The following is a 26559-nucleotide window of genomic DNA, read 5'->3' on the forward strand; positions in this document are numbered from 1 at the left end:
GTCTGGAGGTAAATGAACTGGAAACTCTAAGTGGAGCAGCGGTGGGGGCTGGGGGTCGGGAAGGGTCAGGGGGGGGGGAAGGCGGGGGAGGGGAAGGGGGGGAGGAATGGGGGGGTTGGAACTCTCTTTCTAACCCAACATTCTTCAGGCAAGTTTCACTTTGAAGGTTCTCTATCTCAATGGGAGGAGAGGGGGGGGGGAGGAGGGAGGGGGGAGAAGGGGGGAGGAGGGGGAGCGGGGAGGAGGAGGGGGGGGGAGGGGGGAGGAGGAGGGGGAGCGGGGAGGAGGGAGGGGGGTGAAGGGGGGAGGAGGGGGAGCGGGGAGGAGGAGAGGGGGGAGGGGAGGAGGGAGGGGGGAGAAGGGGGGAGGAGGGGGAGCGGGGAGGAGGAGAGGGGGGAGGGGGGAGGAGGGGGAGCGGGGAGGAGGGGGAGCGGGGAGGAGGAGAGGGGGGAGGAGGGGGAGCGGGGAGGAGGGGGAGGGACACAAGGAACATTTGGTTCCTCACATTTACAGTTTTTTTGAAAGTGTTCAGGTAACTAATGTGCCCAAGTTACAGAACAAGTAAAGTAGAAGTAACATGTAGAATACACATAGGAGCATCTATGAAATATCCTAATAAAATCTCAGTAAAATAAACAATTTGAATGGGACTGACTATGATGTAGAGCAACAGAGTTTCAGAGCTCTGCCAGATAACATCAGCCCAAGATGGCAGCTGCCTGGTGACTGTCTGTCTGCTTTACACCTGTCTGTCTGTCTGTTCTACACCTGTCTGTCTGCTCTACACCTGTCTGTCTGTCTGTTCTACACCTGTCTGTCTGCTCTACACCTGTCTGTCTGTCTGTCTGCTCTACACCTGTCTGTCTGTATGCTCTACACCTGTCTGTCTATCTGTATGCTCTACACCTGTCTGTCTGTCTGCACTACACCTGTCTGTCTGTCTGCTCTACACCTGTCTGTCTGCTATACACCTGTCTGTTAGGGGTTAAGGTTTGGCACATTCCCTATGGGTTTAGGTAAGGCTAAAGTGAGCTTTTATCAAGTGAGCTATTGTGATTGTGTCTGTGTTCGGTGGAATAGTTGAAGAGGTGTTGATGAGAGGGTGAGTTCCTTGGTTCCAAGAGGTGTTGATGAGAGGGTGAGTTCCTTGGTTCCAAGAGGTGTTGATGAGAGGGTGAGTTCCTTGGTTCCAAGAAGTGTTGATGAGAGGGTGAGTTCCTTGGTTCCAAGTCTGATGAAGGAGAATTACTAGAGACACTCCGCATGTGAAGTGTGTGTGAGTGTGTGTGTGAAGTGTGTGTGAGTGTGTGTGTGAAGTGTGTGTGAGTGTGTGTGTGAAGTGTGTGTGAGTGTGTGATGACTAAAGGATGGAATGATGGGATCATTCCTTCACTCATTGTGATCCGTGGTTGTAAACCGTTAACCATTAACTGGTCTGCTCACCGGAACACCTGACTCCTCTTGGATATATCTGTGTCCTGACCTATACACTCACTCACTCACTCACACACACACACACACACACACACTAAGACACATACACAAAGAAACATACATACACAAAGACACACACACACACACTCACACCCACACACTCAAACACACACACACACCGAAACAAACACACAAACTTATAGAACTTATATTACAAATCAAAGGAAAGAGAATTACAATCACAAATCCCTTATCTTGGATCTCTGCTTCTCTCAGTCTCTCCATGTTAATGTGGCCCCTCCCCTGAGTGGCTGAGAGGAAGGGGTGTTGGTTTCGATTGGTCCTCGTGACTGCAACCCTCTCTCCCTCCCTCTCTGACTGCACCCTCCCTCTCTCTCTCCCTCTCTCTCTGACTGCACCCTCCCTCTCCCTCTCTCTCTGACTGCACCCTCCCTCTCCCTCTCTCTCTGACTGCACCCTCCCTCTCCCTCTCTCTCTGACTGCACCCTCCCTCTCCCTCTCTCTCTGACTGCACCCTCCCTCTCCCTCTCTCTCTGACTGCACCCTCCCTCTCTCTCCCTCTGGTACTCTCTTGAAACACAGAGAATCAGGAAGACTTATCCTGAGTTTCAGGTTTCTCTCTCTTTCAGTCTCTTTCAGTCTCTCTCTCTTTCACTCTCTTTCAGTCACTCTCTCTCTCTCCCTCTCTCCCTCCCCCCTTTTTCCCCCTCTATCTTTTAGCTGGTCTCTTAGTTGCTCTGTGAGGTGTGAGTTGTTTGCTTAGCTGAAGCCGTGCTAGGACGCGTCCATTGTTGTTATGTACACACACACAGACACAGACACACACACAGACACATACACACACCAAGTCATTTGTCTTGTGCTGACATGACTGGCTGGGTTATCCTCCTTTGGAGAATCACACTTCCTGCTCTGGTTAGTCAACTAAAAACCACACTTCCCATCAGCCATCTCCTCACATGTCTAATGTTAGGTCTTACTCGCTTATTAGTTACACTGAGTCAGAGTGTATGCAACAGGTGCCTTTGTGTGTGTGTGTGTGTGTTTCATGGTCTCCACCCTTCTCTCTGTCGCTCCACAGTCTGAGCTTCCTTCCCTGGTTAAAGTCCACAAACACACACATTCTCCTCACACACACACACACACACCTCACACACATACTCCTCACACACACACACATACTCCTCACACACACACACCTCTCACACACACATACACACCTCACACACACACACACAAGCACCTGTTTGGCTCCACCTCCACCTGCTTTAGTCCAGCCCCTGCAGTAGCTGTGGCTCAGGTCCGGTGTGTGTGTGTGAGTGTGTGTGTGTGTGTGTGAGTGTGAGAGGTGTGTGTGTGTGTGTGGGGGGGGGGGGGGGGTAGGGCTGTGCTTAGTGCCCTGCTGTACCTGCCTCTCATGGAGGACTAACAGTCTGGCAGAAACAGCAGAGCTGGAGCACAGCGGAACAATTGGGGTACTTTATACATCTTTACTCCTCCTACATCTGTCTGTTTAATATACTTATCCTGTCTTTATCGGTTTGCTATACTTATTAGCTCTTTATTTTTAGTTTACAACTGTTTTCTTTTCTCGTTTCTTGGGTTTAGCTCACCTCATAGTGTGAGCTGAACTGTTTGAAGAAAGTGTTCAACTGTTGGTTGTGTGCTGTTGTTAGACATATTGTTAAAATTTCAGTTGAAACTGTTGTTTCTGTTGTGTGTACAGGGGTTTCTGTCAGTGGTTGTGGACTGTTGGGATTGTCATGATGCAGAGTTGTGGTGTTTGGTGTAGCCATCGTCAAGCTGTCTGGATGTCAGTTACTGTACAACGTCTTTTACTTACGTTTAATGAGTCAGAGTTCATACTGTGGTCATCCCTTCTGTAGCCATGTTTGAGTCTGTGGAGGAAGACATTTTGAATCAGTCCCACACACACACACAAACACACACAATAGTTGTTCAGTTTGGTTGCCGTGTGACTTGCTGTTCGTGTGTTGTGAGCCGGCGCCACGTGTGTGTGTGAGCTCTCAAACCAACATGGTGTCCTGCTATCTAACCCTAACCCTATCTAACCCTGTGGCTCAATGTCACTCAGGACAGAAGCTAGACCAGGAGACTTGTACCTGCTTCAGTTCCATCAGGAACACGATGAAGCACAGCGCCTACATGTAACCTCCCACAAACACAGGGTGGTGAGATAGATTGTGGAGGGCAGACAGAGTGCAGAGTGCAGAGGGTCATCAGGAAAGCTGAATAAGTAATTTTTCAGCCTGTTTCCTCCAAAACTGTCAGTTAGTGTGAAGAGACTCAGCAGCTTGGTAATGAGCAACTATAACACATAGCTGACCTCTGACCCAGGTGGACCTTTGAAGCAGACTTTAATCCTCGCCAGCCCCTAGTTGGTTCAATCAAATCATAACTGGTTAACTGCTGCTTCCTGCAACAGCCAATGTGGTAAAACACCTGTGTCCATCCTCCAATGGCATCCCACCATCCTATGGGTTTGGGCCCTCTGACCCCTAACCCCTGACCCCTGTTTCGGCCCTTGTGGGGGAGCTGCACTTCAGGTGTATGTTTAACCCTTTATAACTATGATCTCTCCCTCTCTCTTCTCTCCCTCTCTCTCTCTCTCCCTCTCTCTCCGTGTCTCTGCCCTTCTCTCTCCTCTCTCCCTCTCTCTCTATCCTTGTCTCTCTATCTCTCTCCGTCCCTCTCTCTCCCTGTCATTTTCTCCGTCTCTCCCCTTCTCTCCCCCACTCTCTCTCTCTCTTCTATCTCTCTCTCTCTCTCTGTGTGTGTGGGGGTTGTGATTTGGATTGTCCATGGTTAATCATCGACCTACAGCTAGCTTAGGTTTGTTCCACACACACACCACCGCACACACCTCTGTACACCTGTACACATACACACACCACCTCCACCACACACACACAGTTCTGTAAAGGTCAGCTCTTGCCAAGCTAGCACAATGATGAGATTACAGGCTAGAGAATGAATAATCTTTTTTTTTTCTGCACCCTCTTTCCTCTCCTTCTCTCCCCTCCTCCTTCTCTTTTGTCCTCCTCAGTTTCTCAACCCCGTGTTTCTTGTCTTTTGTGTCTTTATTCCATTGTCAAAATTGTTTATTTTTAGTTTTCTGGAAAAAGGACTGTACTGTGCACACATACATACACCAGGCACACACAGACACCAGACACACAAACACCAGGCACACACACAAACACCAGGTACACACACACAAACACTACACGCACACAAACACTAGACACACACATAACCATACACTTGCACATACAGAGACACAGCGACAGTGGTGTCGCTTGTTCTCACTTCTCCCAGGAACAGAGACTCCAAACTGACTGTTACATAGTTTCAGTTCTTCTCTCTCACGAGCAGATCTGAGGAGCAGGAAGGAGAAACAGATTAGACTCAGAAGGGGACATTTTAAGGGAGTTTACATCCTGGTTGGAAGCCATGATGTCGTTGTCAGAATGAGAAAGCTGAATATCCACTTCCTGATGGACGACCTTTGGGCCAATATGTAGTTGTGTGTTGCCCTTAGTTACTCTTTCTGAGAACGGTTTGTAGTTGAAGTGAACTCTGCAGAGAGCTGTGGCTGAGGAGAGTGTCATAAACAGCACAGCTACATGCAGCTCATAGAGTGTCATAAACAGCACAGCTACATGCAGCTGATAGAGAATCTGTTCTGGACAAAGATATAAAGAAGTGCCTATCGATGCCATCATTTATTGGTTCATCCAGATTAACCAGAAAGGTACTGGAAGTTGTCCTGAAAATATAGCCTGGAGATTCACTTCTTGTAGTGTTCTTCTGGTTGGTATCTCTCTCTTTCTCTCTCTCTGTGTCTCTCTCTCTCTGATTCTCTCTCCCTTTTTGTCTCTCTGTCTGTCTCTCTAAGTCTCTCCCTCCTTCCCCCTCTCTCTCCATTCCCCCCCCCCCTCTGTTTCAAGCTAAGGTACAAGTTCAGAAGTGACTTTAATACCTTCAACCTTGAATGTACCTGTGTGTGTGTGTGTGTGTGTGTGTGTGTGTGTGTGTGTGTGTGTGTGTGTGTGTGTGTGTGTGTGTGTGTGTGTGTGTGTGTGTGTATGTGTGTAGGTGGGATATCGGGTCAGGTTATGCATGTGCGTATCCATGGTTGCAAGGCTTTGCAATGTTTTACCCTGTGAACTGGTCTCACCTTATTCTGGCAAAGTCTAGGCACACAAACACACACACACATACATACACACACACAAACACACACATGACATCGTTTCTGCATAGCTAGTCCATGATTGAAGTTGTGAGCGGGGGGTTTAATACACAGTTTGGTGTTTTTCCGTTCCCCAGGCCTGCAGGGTGTTAGTGAGAATAAGAGGTTTATGTTGGGGAAGCCGATTTGAGATTGTTCTCTGTTCTGTGTTTATGAGCCCTTTAATGAAGCGGGTGTGACTGGCACGTCCGCACCCTCAGGTCAGCACAGGGACCCTCTGCTGGTGGCAGCTGGTATTGCAGCTGTTAGTGTTGGATCAGAGGCCTTTCACCTGCTGTTGACTCACAGTAGAGAGTTATGTATACCGCAGTCCTACACAGCACCCCCCTGCACACACACACACACACACACATCGTAGCATGTGACCCAGGCTTAATCAGTGAACCCTGAGCTGGGGTTTACGGCCCCTCATTCTGTGTGCCAGGGGTCAGGGGTCAGATCAGAGCGCCTGAATAACAACAGGGCTGTAAAAAAGGCTCTCTGGATCATTTACCGACGCTCCTCCTCCCCGTGACAGGCTGAAGGAGGAAGAACGAACACATGACTGATGTTATTGTTTTATTTCACAGGGTGTGGATCCAATATAAAATGATATTCCTGGTGTTTCACATGAGTCACAAGGCTCTGCTTGACTTGTTGCACCAGAGCTACGTCTCATCTCCATCTCTATTTATCTGAAAGATTCATCTTTCACCGCCTCTGCTTCTTCCAGGCTGTAGATCTGATTGGATGGTTTTGTCAGAATGACGGCCGAAGATCCCGCCTCCTCCTCCTCCTCAGCCATGAGCAGTAACTCCGCCCCCTCCAAGCCCTCTGGCCCCTCCCTTCTATCTCTCCAGCGGCCAATCCCAGTGCCGGAGGGCGTGGCGGGAGCCCCAAATGAGGGCTCCCTGGTGGCACTGATGGAGCGCACCGGCTACGGCATGGTCCAGGAGAATGGCCAGCGCAAGTACGGTCCCCCCCCAGGCTGGGCCGGTGCCTCGCCCCCCCGGGGCTGCGAGATCTTCGTGGGGAAGATCCCCCGGGACGTGTACGAGGATGAGCTGGTCCCGGTGTTCGAGTCTGTGGGCCGCATCTACGAGATGCGCCTGATGATGGACTTTGACGGCAAGAATCGCGGCTATGCCTTTGTCATGTACACACAGAAACACGAGGCCAAGAGGGCCGTCCGTGAGCTCAACAACTACGAGGTTCGGCCGGGTCGGCTGCTGGGCGTCTGCTGCTCTGTTGACAACTGCCGCCTGTTCATCGGTGGGATCCCCAAGACCAAGAAGCGCGAGGAGATCCTAGAGGAGGTCTCCAAGGTGACGGAGGGTGTTCTGGACGTGATTGTGTACGCCAGCGCCGCGGACAAGATGAAGAACCGCGGCTTCGCCTTCGTGGAGTACGAGTCTCACCGTGCGGCCGCCATGGCGCGCAGGAAGCTGATGCCCGGACGCATCCAGCTGTGGGGACACCAAATCGCCGTGGACTGGGCGGAGCCGGAGATCGACGTGGACGAGGATGTCATGGAGACGGTGAAGATCTTGTATGTCCGGAACCTGATGATGGAGACCAGTGAGGAGACCCTCCGACAGGTCAGCAGGAAAGGGATGGGTGGGTGGGTGGGTTATGAATGTGAGTCGTGGATAGAACACTTCCTTCCTCCCTCCTGACCTCCTGATCTCCTTCCTGAACCTGCAGGTGTTCAGCCAGTGGAACCCGGGCTGTGTGGAACGTGTTAAGAAGATTCGCGACTACGCTTTCGTCCACTTCTCGTCTCGCGACGATGCCGTCCTGGCCATGGAACACCTGAACAACACGGAAGTGGAGGGCTCCTGTATCGAGGTAACGCTGGCCAAGCCCGTGGACAAGGAGCAGTACACACGCTACCAGAAGGCGTCCAAGGGGGGCGCTGCTGCAGCCGTGGCGGCTGCTCCGGAGGCGTCTCAGCAGAACTACGTGTACCAGTGCGACCCCTACACCCTGGCCTACTACGGCTACCCCTACAGCACGCTCATAGGACCCAACAGGGAATACTTCGTCAAAGGTTAGAGACCCTTTTCTACCCCTGCTGTTGTTGTTGTTCCCAGTAGGTGGAGATCATACAAGCCTGGTTGTATGATCTGTCTGATAATGATGTAGTGGGGTTATAATTACCACCAATTTCTTGAGATCTAAAGCTTGAGAGTTTGAGTATGGGCACAGAACAGCACTTCCCATTTCATCACACAGCACTTCCTGTTTCATACATGGAAGCAGATCCTTCAACCAGGCTTGATCAGACACCAGTGTTCCAGGTTTTGGCCCAATTTTTGTTATTTGTACTGCCAGTGAACACATCAGTGATCATTTAACAAACAGGACCACCACAAATTTACATAGAATTTGTGATGAATTTAAAATGAACATATACAGTGGGTATGGAAAGTATTCAGACCCCTTAAAATGTTTCACTCTTTGTTTCATTGCAGCCATTTGCTAAAATCAAAAAAGTTCATTTTATTTCTAATTGGTGTACACTCAGCACCCCATCTTGACAGAAAAAAACTTTTTTGCAAATGTATTAAAAAAGAAGAACTGAAATATCATATGGTCATAAGTATTCAGACCCTTTGCTGTGACACTCATATTTATGAAGGACTCCCAGACTATGAGACATAAGATTCTCTGGTCTGATGAGACCAAGATTGAATTTTTTGGCGTTAATTCTGAGTGTTTTGTGTGGAGAAAACCAGGCACTGCTCATCATCTGCCCAATACAATCCCAACAGTGAAACATGGTGATGGCAGCATCATGCTATGGGGGTGTTTTTCAGCTGCAGAGACAGGACAACTGGTTGCAATTGAAGGAAAGATGAATGCGGCCAAGTACAGATATCCTAGAAGCTTCCAGAGTGCTCTGAACCTCAGACTGTGCTGAAGGTTCACCTTCCAACAAGACAATGACCCTAAGCACACAGCTAAAATAACAAAGGAGTGGCTTCGGAACAACTCTGTGACCATTCTTGACTGGCCCAGCCAGAGCCCTGACCTAAACCCAATTGAGCATCTCTGGAGAGACCTGAAAATGTCTGTTCACCATCCAACCTGACAGAACTGGAGAGGATCTGCAGGGAAGAATGGCAGAGGATTTCCCAAATCCAGGTGTGAAAAACTTGTTACATCATTCCCAAGAAGACTCATGGCTGTACTAGCTCAAAAGGGTGCTTCTACTCAATACTGAGCAAAGGGTCTGAATACTTATGACCATGTGATATTTCAGTTTTTATTTTTTAATAAATTTGCAAAAATGTCTACATTTCTGTTTTTTTCGGTCAAGATGGGGTGCTGAGTGTACATTAATGAGAAATAAAATGAACTTTTTGGATTTTAGCAAATGTCTGTAATGAAACAAAGAGTGAAAAATTTAAAGGGGTCTGAATTATTTCAGTACCCACTGTAGCTACACATGAATCCTTGAATCTTCCCATTGATTGAGACGGATTTAAGATAAGAAATCACATATGGAGAACTTCCTGTATTGTCTGAATGTGTGTGACAGACTTGGGTCCAGTAATTGGGGTTGTTTACCTGAAAATCATCAGTACTCAAAGTGCCAACTTTGAAGTAAATGAAACTTTCTGGAGATTTTCAAATACCTTCAAAAGGTATTTGAAGGATTTCTTGACCTGGGTCTGTGGGAGGTCGGAGGGAGAAAAATTGTTTCAAGACTTTCACAATCGTGTTTTGGTTTTTTCTCCAAAGGAGGCCCAATGATACAGACCAATGGTAATCTCTCACATCCTTATTGGCTACTCCTACTTAAACTCTTATCCTATTAAAAATAAGTTTCTTTGTCACGTGACATACTCTTTTGGCTTTTGTAACATCCTTCCTGTCCTGCTATTTTTCCCATTTGATTGACTAGAACACACTTCAGCGTAGCTCTGATAGGGAAGACTCCTGCAGCAGTGCTTCAGATCATTAGGATTCAGCGTAGCTCTGATAGGGAAGACTCCTGCAACAGTGCTTCAGATCATTAGGATGTCAAAGTAGGTCCTTTGCTTCTGCGATGTCTGCATTTAAATGAAATCCCTGAACAGACACACCCTGAATTAACAAAGAGGCAGTTCCAGTTTTTATTGTGAAAGTCAGCCAGCCCGGTTGGAAACATGGCTAGAACATTATTTCCCCTGCAGGAGATTTGCTGTATGCTTTAAAGGCTGCTCGCTACTAAGGTGACAGTAGTTTCCACTAGTATTCCAGAATGCAAGTCAGCAGCTCAACAAGTCGTAGGAGAGTCAGTGTTCCGTCAGCTCCTCAGCCTGCCATGCTCATCAGCGCCCCCTGTGGTGTGGTTGTCCAGCAGGTACGGTACGAGGCCGTGGGCGGGCCGCAACCGCTAGCCGTACGCCCGGTCCGCGGGGGTCCTACCTGGGAGGCTACTCTGCCGGCCGCGGCATCTACAGCCGCTACCACGAGGGCAAGACCAAGCCGTCCGACAAGCCCTACGAGCTGGTGCCCGGCCTGGAGCTGGCAGCCTCCGTCAACCCAGTCGGCATCAAACCCGGCACAAGTCAGTAGGACAGATTCCCTTTGTCCCAGCCCCCTGAGTGCCTTAAACTCCCACCTCCCCCACTCTGCTACCTCTCAACCCTGCTGGGGAGGGCTGTCCCAACTTGCTGGTTGCCACTAGATGGTCATGGAAGAACAGACTCATAAATAGATATGGAAGTGTTGTAGGGTACCTCGAATGGTGAGGACTTCCTGTGTTTAAAGATGCTCAACATGCAAAAGGGTTGGAGGTTTGACATGGTTAAAGAGGTTCTTTCTAGCATGGCCAGATAGTGACAACCTCCCCTTGTCTCCAAGGCTCCTCTCTCCAATTCTGGATCTCGTGTCTGTGGTGTTCTGTTCTGCATCTCTTTAGATCTCTCCAGATATGTTCTACATCTCTTTAGATCTCTCCTAATATGTTATGCATCTCTTTAGATCTCTCCTGATCTGCCTTCAACACTAACATTCTTCTGATCCTGCTCAGGAAACTATGCAACATCACAGTCCCTCGTCTGTAAAAACCTCCCAATGTTTCCTTGATTTCCTCAAACCTTCAATCACCATCTGTATGCACTTTGTGTGATTACCGCCGTCATTCATTGGTTGATTTGAGGTCTGGTAGTTTAAGTGGATTTTCCCGGCACTTCGTCATGAGCGATCCGACCCTGATTTGGACAAGATTCCACAATCCACAGTCGTCAATCCAAGTCGACGAGCATGGAATCAAAGGATCAACTTGGGCCAGTCTGAAAAGGACTTTTGTCCGTTTAAAACAATGAGTGACGTTGTGTTGGCTGTGTGTGAGTGTGTTACGGGGGGGTACCTGGGCTGAAGATAATCCAGAGCAGAGTGGCATCTTAATCCAAGTCACACCCCCAGAACACATTGCAAGCTTGTGGAACTTCCCTTTTTCTGTTTCCCTGCCAGACCTCTCACTGCTCTCAGCCTTCCCTCCCTGCTCTCTGTCACGCCAGTTCTAATATCACTACACCTTTGCCTATTTTGTGTATGTTCTTGTGTGCGTCTCTCTCTCTCTTTCTCTCTCTCTCTCTCTCTCTCTCTCTCTCTCTCTCTCTCTCTCTCTCTCTCTCTCTCTCTCTCTCTCTCTCCATGTGTGTGTGTCTCTCTCTCTGCTTACTGCTCATGTCTGCATGCTTTGTGTCTGTGTGTAGTGCTGCACATGTGTGTGTAAATATGGTGTGTGTGCATCCCTCTCACGTGGGTGTGTGTGTGCAGTGGCCCTGCCGGCGCTGGGGGGACAGTACCCGGTGTTCCCTGCCAAGCTGCTGGAGGAGGGCAAGATGCACGCGGTGGAGCACCTGATGAACCCCCTAGCCCTGCAGCATGAACACGCCAGCGCTCCGCCCGTGTCCACACCCCCGCCCTTCCAGGTACACACACCTGCCATCTACACACCCTCAACACTCCAGGTACACACACACACACAGATGTAGACAGAAACACATGTAGTTGTACGCACACTTCACATACTTACACAGATATACACAATACACATACACATCAAGCCCACAGAAACACAGCTACAAGCGTTAGGGCTAGCCATCCTTTCAAGCAACACAAAGAAAATATATTCTGATTCACTTCCTTCAAAAGGTCTGGGAATAACCCTTCCTCCCTCCCTCCTCCAGGGCCGTCCCATCACCCCTGTCTACACCATGACCCCCAGCATGCAGCGTCTCCCCGGGGCGGGCTTGTACGGTGGATACATCCCCGTCTCCAGCTACAACACGGCGGCTCTGGCCGCGCTGCAGAAGAACGCTGCTATGGCGGCCTACGGGGGCTACGCCGGCTACGCCGTCCCCCAGACCTTCCCCCCCGCCACCTTCCAGCTGCCGCTGCACGACGTCTACCAGACGTACTAGACCACCATGCCACCCCCACGCCACAGCTGAGAGGGTTTCACCTACAGCTACCTTTTAACCCTAACTGTCCTTCTAACTGTCCTTCTAACTGTCCTTCCAACTGTCCCTCTAACTGTCCACTGTAAAGAACAAAACGGCAATGTTTCGTTAGTGTCTCCACATCCTAATCGTCTTGCTGGGGGGCGCTACACCCACGCTAAACCGGTTTTATGTTTATTCACTCAACTTTGATCCCTGACCTACTGACCCCTAGCATCCATGCTAGGGGTCCATCCTTGTCTGACTTTCTGACATGTGACAGCATGACTGACCCCTGACCACATAGTTGTGATGGTCGTGATGGTGAACCACGTTTCAGAGCAGGGCTGACCTTCACTAACCCTAACCCTGACCCTCACTAACCCTAACCCTGACCCTCACAGTCCCAATAGCACAGTCACTCAGTAGACCAACCAAAACAACTAGCATTGGGGGGATCTAAACCTTCAGCCTCTTGATCTGCAGTCAGATGTTCAACCCCACCTTTCTAATCCCCCCCCCCACTCCCCTCCCAGACAAACAAATAGACAGACATGACATCCTCACTCCATTCCCCTCCCTCTTTAGAACTCTTGAAAGTGGAGACTTGGCTCTTAATGCTTTAAAAAAAAAGTTTGGACAAAAAAAAACAAAAAAAACATTGACTACAAAAAAAGGTTTTAAACATTTTGAATATTTTGTATTTTAAGAGTTTTAACATGAGTCATTAACATGAGAGTATTGTAGAGAGCTATGTTAGGCCTACTGATGTCCGTCCATGCTGGAAGAAGGAGATGCTTAGTAGATATACTATGGTTCTTAAGGGGTATTTTAACTTTATATTTGGTTATATTTTATTTTTTGTGTGAGTTTAAGCATCTTTATGTTTTTTGAGTGTTGTGTTATGTAGCTTTTGCCTTGTTTGCATTTTATTAGAGCAACAACTGTAGAGAGTAAACTCACTTAAACTAAACTGGAACTATGTTGGCTCATGCCAGGTCTCAAGTCTAAATGGGGTTATTGGTAGTTTTTGAGTCTCTAGTTTTAATCCTTGGAATTAGGGTTGGGATTAGGCTCTCATCCTTCTGATACCATTACTCTCAGACCAGCCGAGTAAGACTGAACTAATGTTGTTTTTGCTGTTTTGCGTTCATGTATCATGTCTTTAGCATTTGCTTTCACTGCTTGACTCTTGAAAGGTGAACAAATATGAACAGATGAGAGACAATTTCCTTGTACTTTTTTTTTCTTGAGTGCATTTGCACTTATTTGACAACTTGGATTGAACCAAATATGCTTAGCTGGTGATGAGCGACCTGGTGGAACCAGAACACCAACAGACCTGTCACCTGCCTCTCTCCTCCTCTGCCTTTCTGCTGGAGATCTCCCTGCTCAGAGAGTTTCACAACTCGGAGATTCATATGTGCCATTATCGGTTTTACTGCAATGCCTTTTCTATCAGAGAACTGAAAGTGCCGACCTGTGCATAACCAAACTGATGTATGTGCTAAGGATGCTGGGGTTTGTAGTTTATCACAGGCCTATTGAAGCCTACCTCGTGTGATGTCATCTTTCTACGAATGTTTTCTCACATTTCAAACACTCCCTAAATACGTCTGATGGCCTCTAACCCTAACCCTAACCCTAACCCTAACCCTAAATACGTCTGATGGCCTCTAACCCTAACCCTAACCTCCTCTGTGGTACTGTTGTTTCTGTCTCCCTTCCTCTGCTTGATCAAGATGCACTTAACTGTATTTATAAGAAGGCAAGAGATTGCCATTATCACATGAAGGTTCTGATGTTTAATACTTGCAGTGATGTTGTGTGAGAAAGTTTTGTGGTTTTCAAACACCTGTGTGTGTGTGTGTAAAAGAGAGTTTTTGCTCTCAGATGAAGTAAATATGACCCAGAAGAATGTTAAGCAAGCACTGTTAGGGTGAAACTCTGCTTTGTGCTGGAATCAACTGGAACAAGACACAGAAAATACACACACATGTACACTCCTTTAAATACTAAGCTGCTGTATCATGCTGACAACTTCATCAGGGTTCATTTAGAGGCCAAACAAGCATGAGTCTCAATTCAGTTTGAGAATGGAAATATCAAGATCAATCCATTGTTGTGTTTTTACACAAACTGTCCTCTCCACAAGAGAAACAGAGGTGGCTTTAACGAACGTGAAGACACAGCTCACTTTGACATGTTTCAGACACCACAACTCAGACCCACTGTGTTTGGGGCCTCTGCTGGTAATGTCTTCTTATATGATGACAAAAAGTCAGGATATATTTAATATATGCATTATGTGTTGTGTATGAAGAAAGAAGAAATGGAAGAAATAATATATTCCAAGAGTAAACATTTTGTTCTTTACTTTATATATACCGTAGGTAGCAAAAAGTAACTTTTTTTCTCTTTTTTTTGCCAAAGTGTCCAATAGTTTTGAACATCAGAGTCATTATTATTATTATGTTATAATTGTGCTATTAACATGTTTTGGTTTTATTGGTGTGAGGTTGAAGACTGGGGTCTAGGGAACCAAGCAAGCAGGTCTGATTCCCAACCTAAGTCATCTCCTAGGTTTCTCACTGTGTTAGCTCCCAGAACTAAAGTCTCTCCAGAGCTAACCCTGGTCTCTAAGTCTATTCAGCAGTCCCTCCACCTCTATTACACTCTTGTAGAAACGATCTGGTCTACACATCGTTTTACCCTCTTTACATCCTTTTCACCTAAATAGTGCCTGTAGTTTGACCTGGAGCTGCTAGCTGCTAGCTTCATGAGGCTGGTTGACCTCGCTGCTAGCTGCTAGCTTCATGAGGCTGGTTAACCTGGCTGCTACCTGCTAGCTTCATAAGGCTGGTTGTTAGCCACCTAGCCACAGCTCATAGAAAGGTAACCGCAGCAACTTGCAGGCTTTCCATAGCTGTTGGCAGGCTGGCTGTTAGCAGGCTAGCTGTGTACACAGATATGTCTAATTGAAGAAGGGCTCTGCAGGAAGTAATGCCTGTTTGCAGAGCTGTGCCTCTGTCCTGGTCTATTCTACACTGTTTTTTACCAGTTTGTTTGTTATAAACGCTAACTCAAGCCTTATTGTATTTATAGTTGTTCAATAGTTTAAATAAAGCATTTTCAAAAACATTATGTGGTCCTCTTTATTGTTGAGGTAAATCTTATTACTACTACTCCACCACTGTCTATTTAAACTATTCAGCGTGAAGGGCAAAAATTACTTTAGTTTCATCTGGGAGAGACCCTTAAATCACTAATGATAAATTCACACTCTTAAACAGCTGTAGAATACTTTGTCCATTCCTAATCTGAACATTCTGGATCATTCTGGAACATCCTTCATTTGTGGAGAGAGACCAGAGGACTTTGTCACAACGCTGCCCTTATCTAAAGGTTGAGGTGTTGCCAAGACACATAAACTAGTGACATGAAAGGGATTGTTGGTTCAGAAGTTAAAAATGGTTTCCTACATAACCCTTCCACCTAAACCATATTCATGTAGGATCGCCTAAATACCCCCCCCCCCCCAAAAAAAACCATCTGATAACTTCCATAGAAGAACTCATCAACGTTTATAAAAGAGAACTCAATCTGAATGATAACTGAAATCAGAATCAATGTCTGTTAAGCTGGGGACCAGTAGGGTTAGGATTAGGGACCAGTAGGGTTAGGATTAGGGACCAGTAGGGTTAGGATTAGGGACCAGTAGGGTTAGGATTAGGGACCAGTAGGGTTAGGATTAGGGACCAGTAGGGTTAGGGTTAGGGACCAGTAGGGAGCAGTGTTTCCTCTCAGGAGGCACTGGATTTGATACTGCGGGGCTCAAATATGAGTGAAGTCACTCATATCTAAATGTTCTTTTCAGTATGGTTTCTATCTACAGAGTCTGCATTTGATTGACAACCTGCAGGTGCTCCTCTCCCTAGCATGTTGGTACCCTGGTCCAGCCTGCAGATCGTCTATGGAAGCAAATCAGTGACATAATGTTTTGAATTTTAAAAGGCATTGAATACTTAATATTGAAATTTTAACAAGACCGAATTCTCATATGAGTATATTTCAATGTAAAATAAAATTCAGGTTGCTCAAATTCGAGCCTAAAAAATTGGAGCTTATCAAATTTGAGCCGAAAAACTTCGAGCTGAAAAATTTGAGCTGAAAAAATATACACATATATATAAAAGTATACCATCTATAATGTAGAGCAGGGGTGCTCAATTAAAAACCCAAAAGGTCCACTCACCAAATTTCCATTCAGTCCTGGGTCCGGAACAGTGATGGTTTATTTTTCTGGCCCATACCTCAGACTTCTGGGGGTAATTTTGTTGTGTCCATGCTTTGTGACGTTTCACATTACCACTATTGACAAGGTGGACAACGGTCTCATTGCAGATTAAACCCATCGGTTCTGTGCTCCCCACCGGCAGCACAAATGCATACTTGTCTGAAGTTTTTTGGAATCAACTTTTCGCTTTTTGTCAGGTTAAAAGCACGCCATGTCTTTTGCTATGGAAGAAACAGGTACTGTTAGCAAATCGATTAGCCTGCGAATGACACAAACAACCTGCGTGACCCACAGAGGTTGCGGCCAACGTTGAGTGACTGAGTTGTCATGGTGATGACAGTATTACAGCTCCTGATTGGACCTTTGGACTGGACATGGAAGATAGAAACCACAAATCTAGTAGGAACAAAAAGATGTGCCGGTTAAAATGGAAACGTTCCATCAAAATGAATTAATTCCATAATAATATATCGGTTATAGGTCCGTGTCCGGATAGGGAACCGCCTGGGTCCGGACCCGGACCGCGGTCCGCCAAGTAGTGACCCCTGCTGTAGAGTATATGTGTGTTCAAGACCATCTATAATGTAGAATATATGTGTGTTCAAGACCATCTATAATGTAGAGTATATGTGTGTTCAAGACCATCTATAATGTAGAGTATATGTGTGTTCAAGACCATCTATAATGTAGAGTATATGTGTGTAGATGTAGAGTACACACACGTGTGTGTAAGATTGTGTAACACGTGTGCACACCTCCCATTAAGTATTTACACACGTTATAAAACCCCAGAAACAGCCTTGAGCTCTGAACTATGCTGTTTTACTGGAGCACTTAACTGTAGTGTGTGTGTGTGCAAGTGTGTATGTGTATGTGTGTATGTGTATGAGTGTGTTTGTGAAATGATGTGTGTGCGTCTGTATGTGTGTGTGTGAATGCGTGTATGTGTGTGAGTATGTGTGGTCATGTTACAGAGTTTACACTAACACTAACCAAGGGTGTGGTTGCAATAAGGTGAGCAGTGAACAAACCTGTCTGGCTGATTAAGTGTGTATTGTGTGTGACAGAGTAATTGTGTAGAGGTATGTGTATGTTTGAGAGGAAGTCCTTGAGTATATGTGAGTGAGCAAGGAAACTGATAATGACATCTTGTGACTTCTACATGTGTATGTTGACCCTGTCTATGTCAACAACTGACTATACTCTATAGCGATGCACAAAAACTCTCTCACACACAAACGTGCGCATAATTAAGTAACAGAATGAATGAGAGGTAGCCATTATTACTAGGTTACTGTAGCCTGTATTATTATACATGATCATGTGGAAAAGACAGTACAGTATACAACCATCACATGACTCAGTTTACAGGAAGTGGAAGCAGAGTCCTCTCTGATGTCACAGAAGAACAGACACCTGCACCTGGCGTCAAAGCTCCGCTAAGTTTCCAGAGAAGGATGAAGCCCGCAGGTGATAAATGTGAAGGCGTGTGTGTGAAGGCACAACTCGGACTCTGATTTCAGTGAAACTTTGGGAGCATCACAAACAGTCCACAGGTATACCCCCTCTGTTCCACCCCCTCTCCTCCCAACCCCTTCCTCCCCCCTCCTCGAAGGTCAGGTTGCCTTGCCGATGATGAGGATGCTCATGAGGAAGACCATGATGAAGAAGATCCACATGAAGAAGCGGTCCATCACCTTGGCAACCTTCTTCCACTCAGCCCCCTTGGCGCAAGTTGCCCGTTGCTCCCGGAAACAGTTTGCTATGTACTGGATGTTCTTGACCACCTGAGAGAGAAGAGAGAGAGAAGTTGTGGTTGGGGCAGGAAGCTAGCCGTACCTGCTGGTGGTTGGGGCAGGAAGCTAGCCCTACCTGCTGGTGGTTGGGACTGGGGCAGTTGCAGGGGCATGCTGGCAGGAAGAGCTTCTCTGTGGGGTATGGCAGCGGCTCCTTCAGCCCTCCTGGAGGAGGTGCCTGGTAGTCTAGCTCCTCATGCCCGATGTGGTGGTACCTTTTGGAGGTCTCCCTCCTCGGCTCCCCCCCCTCCCCCCTGGAGGCGTGGTGAGGGCCGTAGTGATGGTTGGGCGGGTGTCCGTTGGCCTGACGACCGTTGGTCTGGTGTCCGTTGGCGTGGTGGCCGTTGGCCTGGGGACCGTTGCTGTAGTAATGCCTGTTGCTGTCATTATGGGGGTGATTCTGGTGGTGGTGGGCGTGGTGACCGTTGTGACTGTCGTGGTAGGGGTTGTCAGGGAAACAGTCGTTGTCGTCCTGGTAACCCCCGATGCCCATGGGCTCCTGCTCGTAGAGGGACGTGCGCTCGCTCTCCGGGGTGGTGCAGTTCTCGCCCACCTCGTACACGAAGAAGAGCCGAGACATGTAGTCGATGATCAGCACCTTGGCCCAGCGAGGGACCGGCTTGGCCTCCGCACCACAGAAGTGGATGTTCATGATGAAGATAGTCAGGGACGTGGAGGCCGTGATCATCGTCATGGTAGCGATGTAGTACTTCCCTGGAGGGGGAGTTGGGGTGGGGTCACATGTTTTCATTCCCTCTTGAACCCTTGAGCTCTATACACGCAATCAACAAACCAGTCACTGGAAGCTTTGAATGAGTGACATTATGTCCCTCACACATACACCCTCACATGCACAGACACACCCTCCCCTCTCCTCCCCTCCCCTCTCTTTCCCTCTCCTCCCCTTTCATCTCCTCTCCTCACCTATGTAGGGCACACTCTCCGAGGGTGGCATGCTCTCAGCCACCATCAGCTGGAAGACTGTGAGGGCCAGCAGCACGGTGACACCCAGAGACACCTTCTCCCCCGAGTCAGCTGGCAGGTAGAACCCTGGAACACACACAAGAACCCTGCTAGAACCCTGGAACACACCGCTGTCACATAGAACCTTAGAATGATAGTCACATAGAACCTGGAACCACACAGTTAATCAAATAGAAGGTAAACTGATGGTGGAACCACACAGTTAATCAAATAGCAGGTAAACTCATGGTGGAACCACACAGTTAATCAAATAGCAGGTAAACTCATGGTGGAACCACAAAGCTAACTGTTCCACACAGCTATTGTTCCACCAATAACAGATCAATATTCTGAACAAGGTGGTGCAACTGTATAATGGGTTGGTTGGCACTTTTAATTCCGTAAAATGATAGAAAATGTTTTTGCAGTATCGCAACCAGTCGCAAAGTCAATTCACAAAGTAAATATCCCACCTGCCATTGGCAAAAAAGTAAATAATCACTTAAAACTCGATTCATTCTGGATGGGTCTGATTTTGTGCACAACTACAGTTAATTCATTACTGTAACACATCAGAGAATTATCCCTGGGTGACACAGGGTAACAGAGCAGCAGTTATGTTAGAAGTTACTCTGTTCAACTTTCATTTCATATCATTTTAAATGATCCTCCACGGACTTAACTTAGTGAAGCCATTTGCTAACCAGGCTAAGATTATCTTGATTAATGGGGTTCAAACCACTGTTGAACTGATGGAACAGTTTAAATGTGAAGACGTGCCAATGGCACTAGGCTAGCTAAATAAAATAGCTAGATTAACTTTAAAAGGATGTCAAGCCTACTCTAATGAACCCCTATAAATACCTCACCAACTCGTTAAAGAACATTGATAAACATCTACTTCAAAATTAAGAGTTGTCTAGCTAAGTTGCTTATGTTTTCCCGGAGTAGCTTTGGTGAGGACCTTGTTGAGTTGGAGGGTTAGGGTTAGGTACATCACACAAATCTAATGCACATCAAGTACAGTACAACAACCCCAGTTGTGGCAGCTTGTTTGAGCGTACCGAGCGGGGCCAGGAAGGAGATGAGGAAGCAGGGCAGCAGCAGGTTGAAGATGTAGAAAGAGGAGCGTCGCTTCAGCAGCAGTGTGTAGGTGATGTCAGGGTAGGGGTCAGAGCAGCAGCCGTACATGATCACGTTCCTGACGGCCGGCATCCCGTGACACTCCCACTCCACGTTCTCCACAAAGTCAGACAGGTCTCCGCTGGCCATCCCCATGGCGATGTCCACCTGGAACACACACACACACACACACACACACACACACACACACACACACACACACACACACAGAGCTCTGGAGGCAATTTGAGACTGACAATCTCCCTGATTTATTGCCTTTGGCTGGAACAGCTGGAATGTTTTAACACTGTCAACCCACTTAATAAGAATAATAATAGATTTTATTTGTAACGCACTTTACATTTGAAACAAATCTCAAAGTGCTACAGTCAAGATTGTAAAAACAAGGTAAGAACATCAATATTAAATACAAATAGATAATGAGGTTAATCAAAACTCATAAGTTCTGCAAAAAATTAATGTTTTTACATTTACATTTAGTCATTTTAGCAGACGCTCTTATCCAGAGTGACTTACAGTAAGTACAGGGACATTCCCCCTGAGGCAAGTAGGGTGAAGTGCCTTGCCCAAGGACACAACGTCATTTGGCACGGCCAGGAATCGAACTGGCAACTTTCAGATTACTAGCCCGATTCCCTAACCGCTCAGCCACCTGACTCCCCTAACCCTTTTTAGTCCTTAGATGGTCGGGGAGGGCCTTCCAGATCCGAGCAGCGGCAGAACAGAGAGCCCGATCACCCATGGTTAGGGATCCCCATGAGAAGCTGAATGGATACCTATGTCCATTGGGAGCTGGAATTCACCCTACCCAACATTGCTCAGGTACAGAGAAGCTATATCGGTGAACATAAGGGTTTTACACTGTGTACAAACTATACATAAAAATCCTCCTGAATCATAACTCTAACCTTAAACAAAGGCTGACATAGACTCTAAACCAAACCCTAACCCTAAAACTATCCAAAACTCCAGTTGGACCAAACAAAGTCCCATATAATTGGGTGTGCTCATGCCTTCGGCGAGCACAACCATTGTTCTCTCACATATATATTTATTATTTATTTTTATTGTTTATTTTCGCCCCCTTAAGGATCAGTCAATATTTGGACTACATAGACAACGCCTGTGTCAAAATGTTCGTCTTGGTCTCGATTGTGTTGCTTGTATTTTTATTTACGTTCCGTTGCACGGTTTAGGAGGTTACAACGTTTTTGTGGCAAAAAGTGCCTTTAGTCGACGAAGGGTACTCAGTGCTAGCTACGTCACCACGTCAGCACACGTTAGCAACGACGCATAGATTGATGTGCAGTTGCACAGCGAGTATCGTGCTGTGGTGTACTAGCAGCACATGTACATTTAAGCAAATCAAGACTTGCATGTACAGTAAGTAACGTCACATTAAATAATGTATTTAAACTCAAGCTTGTGTGGTGCGTCGCTGTCTTCAATGCCACAGCCTAAACTTTGTGTCAAAAGAAACATTCTAATTTCTGGCGCTTTCAAACAATCCCCTCAGTGACGTTTGGCTAGCAACAGCAGCTAGCTTGCTCGTAGCAAACTTCTTTTGAATTAGACATTTCCCCCTAAATTAATGTAAAACTTGTTTACGTTTTTGGAGGCATATTTTCAGTTAGCAGACGGTACTGTTTGAATCGCGATTCCATCTGAAATACTGCCGGTGACAACATTGTTACAGTAGCTTGTTTCAAAGGGGGTTCTTGAGTAGGCTAAATGCTTGAAAATATCACTAGATGGGAAAAACTTAAGGGGACGGACCCACCTGCAACCGACGCAAGCGAGCACACCCTACAATTTCCACAGAAATTGTACCCTCTCTAGTTTCAAATGTTTCTTGTTTTATCATACTGGGGGAATGTGAGTGACTGTGTCAGTGTGTGTGTACGTGTGACTGTGTGTGTGTGTGTTCCTGTGTGTGGGTGTGTGTGTTTGTGTGTGTGCATACCTGGTTGCCGTTGTAGGTCCAGGACCCGAAGGTGAGGTTACACTGCTGCCAGTCGAAGGGGAAGAAGGACACGTCCACCACGCAGGAGCTCTTGGTGATGGCTGGCTGGTCCCACGTGATCTCACCGTTGTACCGCAGAACCACGTTGGTCTCTGCTGCATCTGCATTCTCCTCATCTGCCCTGCACACACACACACACACACACACATAGGGATATACAAAAACACATACAGAGATATACACACAAACACAGGGATATACACACACACACAGGGATATACACACACACACACACACAGGGACACACACAAGCTCTAACTGATCACTTCATCAAAGCTCCATCTTCCAGTGGGTGGCCGGTAGGAGGAGCGAGTCTAACAGACAACTTGGTTTCACACACACATACACACACACACACACAGAGTCTGACTTGTTGTAGAGGACGATGTCTGGTCTCCAGACCAGCCCGCTGGGAATGCGTATGACCTCCAGACCGTCATAGTCCTCCTTGTCCCACTTCAGGTAGGCATCGTGCCAGATCTGCCTTATCCACAGGTAGGTGGTCAAAACCTGGTTCCTCTCATCCTGTCGATACACACACACAGATATGCACAGAACACACAAACCCCCCACACACAGACATAGACACACACACACAGACACACATACACTCACCAACAGTGAATCTGGTTCATTCAGGAATGAGTCATCATAAGGCCCAAACGTAATACGCGACGCACAATTCTGACGAGAACCCACGGATTTTCAAATAGAACGCATTGGTCTGAGGCAAAATTTAAATTAACTTTTCAACTCATATTAGGTCTCTATTATTAAAACTTTAGCCACAAATACTAAGAATTGAAAAGGAAACACTTCGACCAAAAATTACAGTAAGAGACAGGGCCAGGGAGTTTTCAGGAGATCTTTATGAGGATGGATCAATACTTTTTTGCAAAGTCTGTCATTCAATTGACCATATCCGGCGTCAAACTGTTGTGGAACATCTTCGGTCGCTCCGACATAAGAACAGGAAGGCTAGCGTAATTCCGCAGATTTTCAGTCTGAATAACCGCATTAAAATGTGAAAAGAATCTGCATATTACGTTTGGGCCTGGTCATGAGCCTACAAAGGAAATGTCAGACACACCAACCAAGGGAAGATGCAGATGAAGCATCAGAACCCTCTCAGGTGTGTGTGTGTGTGTGAAGTCAAGAAGGGGGAATGTCCCTGTACTTACTTTGTCTCTCTGGATAAGAGCGTCTGCTAAATGACTAAATGTAAATTTAAGAAGGCTGTAGGAGCGGTGCATGAGGGGTGGAGGAGGGTGTAGGAGCTGTACTGAGGAGAGGTGTGTGTGCCTCACCATGTCCTTGATCTGGGACAGGGTGATCTGCAGCGTGACGTTCAGGGTCTTGTCCGTGTCTTCCACCGGTCGGAGAGCGTTGGAGTAGTTCTCCATCAGGTCATTCAGCAGCTTCAGAGCATACCGCCCCTGAGCACCATTGGAAACTAAACGGGCCGTAGAGACAGAGAAACAGAGTCAAAAAGAGAGAGAGAGAAAGAGGGTCACCAAAAAAGAGGGAGAGAGAGACAGATGGAGCCAGACAGAGAAGGTAGTTGTGGGTTGAAGGTGAGCAGAGAAGTAAGAAAAGCACAATGTGTGAATGAAAATATTTGAGGATTTCTCAAAGAAACAACTTTCTCTTACATAATTCATAACCTCAAACCTAAAATTAAGAGTACCAATACCATACTTGTCAGATAAATAATCCTGATAAATTCTGCTCCCTTCTAGAGAACTCACCGTGCAGTAGCAAGCTGATCCACAACACCAGAACCATCGTCTTCATCTCTGAATTATTAACCAGATTCACCAGGATTAGGGTTCACCAGGGCGTCTGGGAAGGAAATGAACTCGTCTGGAAGTCAGTGTCTGCTCTCAGTCTGGAGAACCATGCTGCTCCCTCAGCAGAACCCTCTAGAATGCTGGGTTCTCTGATCTTGATGCTTCACTGCTTGTTACTTGTGGGTTGACTTCACGTTGCTCTCTGTCCCAGTGGCTGCGTGTGTGTGTGAGCTACCCTGGGTCCTGTTCCACACACACACACAGAGTATCACATAGCACACAGGGACCAGGTGAAACAGGAGCTGCAGTCCTATCTGTTGCTTCCCAGGGCCTGCATACTGTAACACACACATCCTTCCTGTGTTGCACACACCACCAGTCAGCTGTCAATCACTCAGTTACAGGCTGAGAACAAAACATACATGAAACCAAAGTGTGCCAAAGACCACAGCGTGCATGTCACATGCATGTCACACACACCTCATACACATCTCACTCATAACTCGTACACATCTCACAAACACCTGTCTGCAGTTATATAATATAGATGTATGAACCCATGTATGCACATATATACACATGTTTATATACATTTTATGAAACAGGTAGCACATGTTTGGTATATGAATCGTACACCACGGCTATGATTTCTACTTTCTTAGATAAATTCTGTATAACACATCTGCAAACCAGCTAGCGAGCTAACAAACACTAACTTACAAAATGCAAAAATACTTAAATCAACAATGTTAGGATTATGGCAATGTTAACATGTTGATACTGGCTGTGCTATGTTAGCATGTTCAAAATGGCCATACAATTGGTGTTGACAATATGTAGTGTGTGTGAGTCATGTGTAGTGTGCGTATGTAGTGTGTAGTGTGTGTGCATGTGTGTAGTGTGTAGATGTGTGTGATGTGTGTGTCTCACCCAACTGCGGCTCAGCTGTGTCACAGCCTCGCTAGCAACGGCAGACTCACACAGGTGCTTCCTGTTAGGTTAGAGAGAGGGGGAGGGGGGGAGAGAGAGAGGGAAGGAAGGGGGAGGAGGGAGAGAGAGAGATGGAAAAAAAGAGAAAGAACGAGGGAGGTAAAGAGAGACAGAAGAGAGAGAGAGAGGGAGAGTTAGAGAAGTAGAGACAGGGAGAGAGGAAGAGAGAGAGAGGTAGAGTTAGAGAAGTAGAGACAGGGAGAGAGGAAGAGAGAGAGAGGGAGAGTTAGAGAAGTAGAGACAGGGAGAGAGGAAGAGAGAGAGAGAGGTAGAGTGATGCTGAGAAGATGAAACTCAGAACAATAATAAGACTATAATATTAATAATAATAATAAAGCTATGAACACAGATGGTTGTCATAGAGAAACATAGACACTTTTTCTACATGCTTTATGATGCAGTGTTAATGTGTGTGTATGTGTGTGTGTAAGAGAGTTTATTCGTTGACACTAAGCAGAGGGGAAGTGGTTTTCAGTCTGTCATCTTAAAGCCTACAGTATGATTGTGAGTGTGAGTGTGTGAGTGTGCATGTGTGTCTTACAGCTCACAGCATCTCCTAGAACCACAGACATCGGAGGGAGGACGAGAGGAGCAGAGAATGGCAGGACAAATAGACAGAGGGAGAGAGACAGACAGAGAAAGAGAGACAGACAGAGAGACAGAGAGAGAGAAAGAGAGACTGAGAGACTTATATGGTTGTTCAGGTGGTTGAGCTGCTAGTTTCTCCTCCAGTGCAGGGAGGTCTCAGAAGGTCTCCTGGTTTAGAGCTGCAGCCACATCTCCTATCTAAACCCTCACCACAGAACACCACCACCACCCCTCTCTTGTGTGTGTGTATATGTGTGTGTGCTGTATGTGAGCTTGCTGTGTGTGTGTGTGTGCTGTGTGTGTGTGCTGTGTGAGCTTACTGTGTGTGTGTGCTTGCTGTGTGTGTGTGCTTGCTGTGTGTGCTGTATGTGAGTTTGCTATGTGTGTGTGTGCCGTAGCCTAAGGATCTTTAGCCCTTGGTTGTCTACACCAAGAGAGGGTCGGGGTTAGGGTCAGCTAACTCTGATCTGTATGGGTTAGGGTCAGGGTTAGAGAGCAACAATCTCATCTGTATGTCTTGTTTTTCAGTTTGATTGTCTGCATTGTTGCCCTAGATGTGGATGGTATGTTTATATGTGGAGAGTAGGGGAAGTAAAGTGTTAACAGCTCTATTCAGTTTGTACAATAATCTAAACATATATTACTTAAAAAATACATGTTTTTGCCTAGTATTCAATTATTACATGACTATGATGATATCATTGTATTTAATTATTACTTGACTATGGTGATATCATTGGCATATTTTAAGTCTTTAACTACTGACACTGCTTTTTTAAAGTGATATAACCTGATAACTCTGTTGTTGGAGAACTTGTT

General features: G+C 46.6%; 2 protein-coding genes across 11 annotated transcripts in view; one reads left to right on the forward strand and one right to left on the reverse strand.

Annotated features, from left to right (window-relative positions):
- Positions 1-15291, forward strand: part of rbm47 (RNA binding motif protein 47) — a 29754-nt gene extending 14463 nt beyond the window's left edge. Inside the window, exons 2-7 of one of the 10 annotated variants that reach the window (XM_067250197.1) lie at positions 6444-7308; positions 7415-7760; positions 9458-9481; positions 10059-10268; positions 11486-11679; positions 11899-15291. In XM_067250197.1, coding sequence (XP_067106298.1) covers positions 6475-7308; positions 7415-7760; positions 9458-9481; positions 10059-10268; positions 11486-11679; positions 11899-12132 — 1842 coding nt within the window. In that variant the 5' untranslated portion in view covers positions 6444-6474 and the 3' untranslated portion in view covers positions 12133-15291. The remainder of the gene's footprint in view (positions 1-6443; positions 7309-7414; positions 7761-9457; positions 9482-10058; positions 10269-11485; positions 11680-11898) is intronic. The other 9 variants (XM_067250201.1, XM_067250198.1, XM_067250204.1 and 6 more) reach the window with 9 other exon arrangements.
- A 2770-nt stretch (positions 15292-18061) lies between these two features.
- On the reverse strand, positions 18062-25123 carry chrna9a (cholinergic receptor, nicotinic, alpha 9a). Its single transcript, XM_067250846.1, has 9 exons — positions 25093-25123; positions 24121-24405; positions 23680-23825; positions 22743-22897; positions 22313-22493; positions 20271-20496; positions 19168-19293; positions 18320-18957; positions 18062-18234 (listed from the first exon to the last, which is right to left on the reverse strand). The coding sequence occupies exons 2-9, from the start codon at positions 24164-24166 to the stop codon at positions 18064-18066; spliced, it is 1689 nt and encodes a 562-aa protein (XP_067106947.1). The 5' UTR covers positions 24167-24405; positions 25093-25123; the 3' UTR covers positions 18062-18063.
- Positions 25124-26559: the final 1436 nt, after the last annotated feature.

This window comes from Osmerus mordax, chromosome 14, assembly GCF_038355195.1.
Source record: "Osmerus mordax isolate fOsmMor3 chromosome 14, fOsmMor3.pri, whole genome shotgun sequence".
Lineage (NCBI taxonomy): Eukaryota > Metazoa > Chordata > Actinopteri > Osmeriformes > Osmeridae > Osmerus > Osmerus mordax.

Bases quoted from the DNA above. Each gene is read 5' to 3' on its own strand.
- chrna9a (XM_067250846.1), bottom strand. From the start codon at position 24,166: ATGAAGACGATGGTTCTGGTGTTGTGGATCAGCTTGCTACTGCACG. The intron at 23,826-24,120 runs GTGAGTTCTCTA...CGGCCCGTTTAG, and splicing joins GATCAGCTTGCTACTGCACG to TTTCCAATGGTGCTCAGGGG. The intron at 18,235-18,319 runs GTAGGGCTAGCT...CTTCTCTCTCAG, and splicing joins CCAGTCCCAACCACCAGCAG to GTGGTCAAGAACATCCAGTA.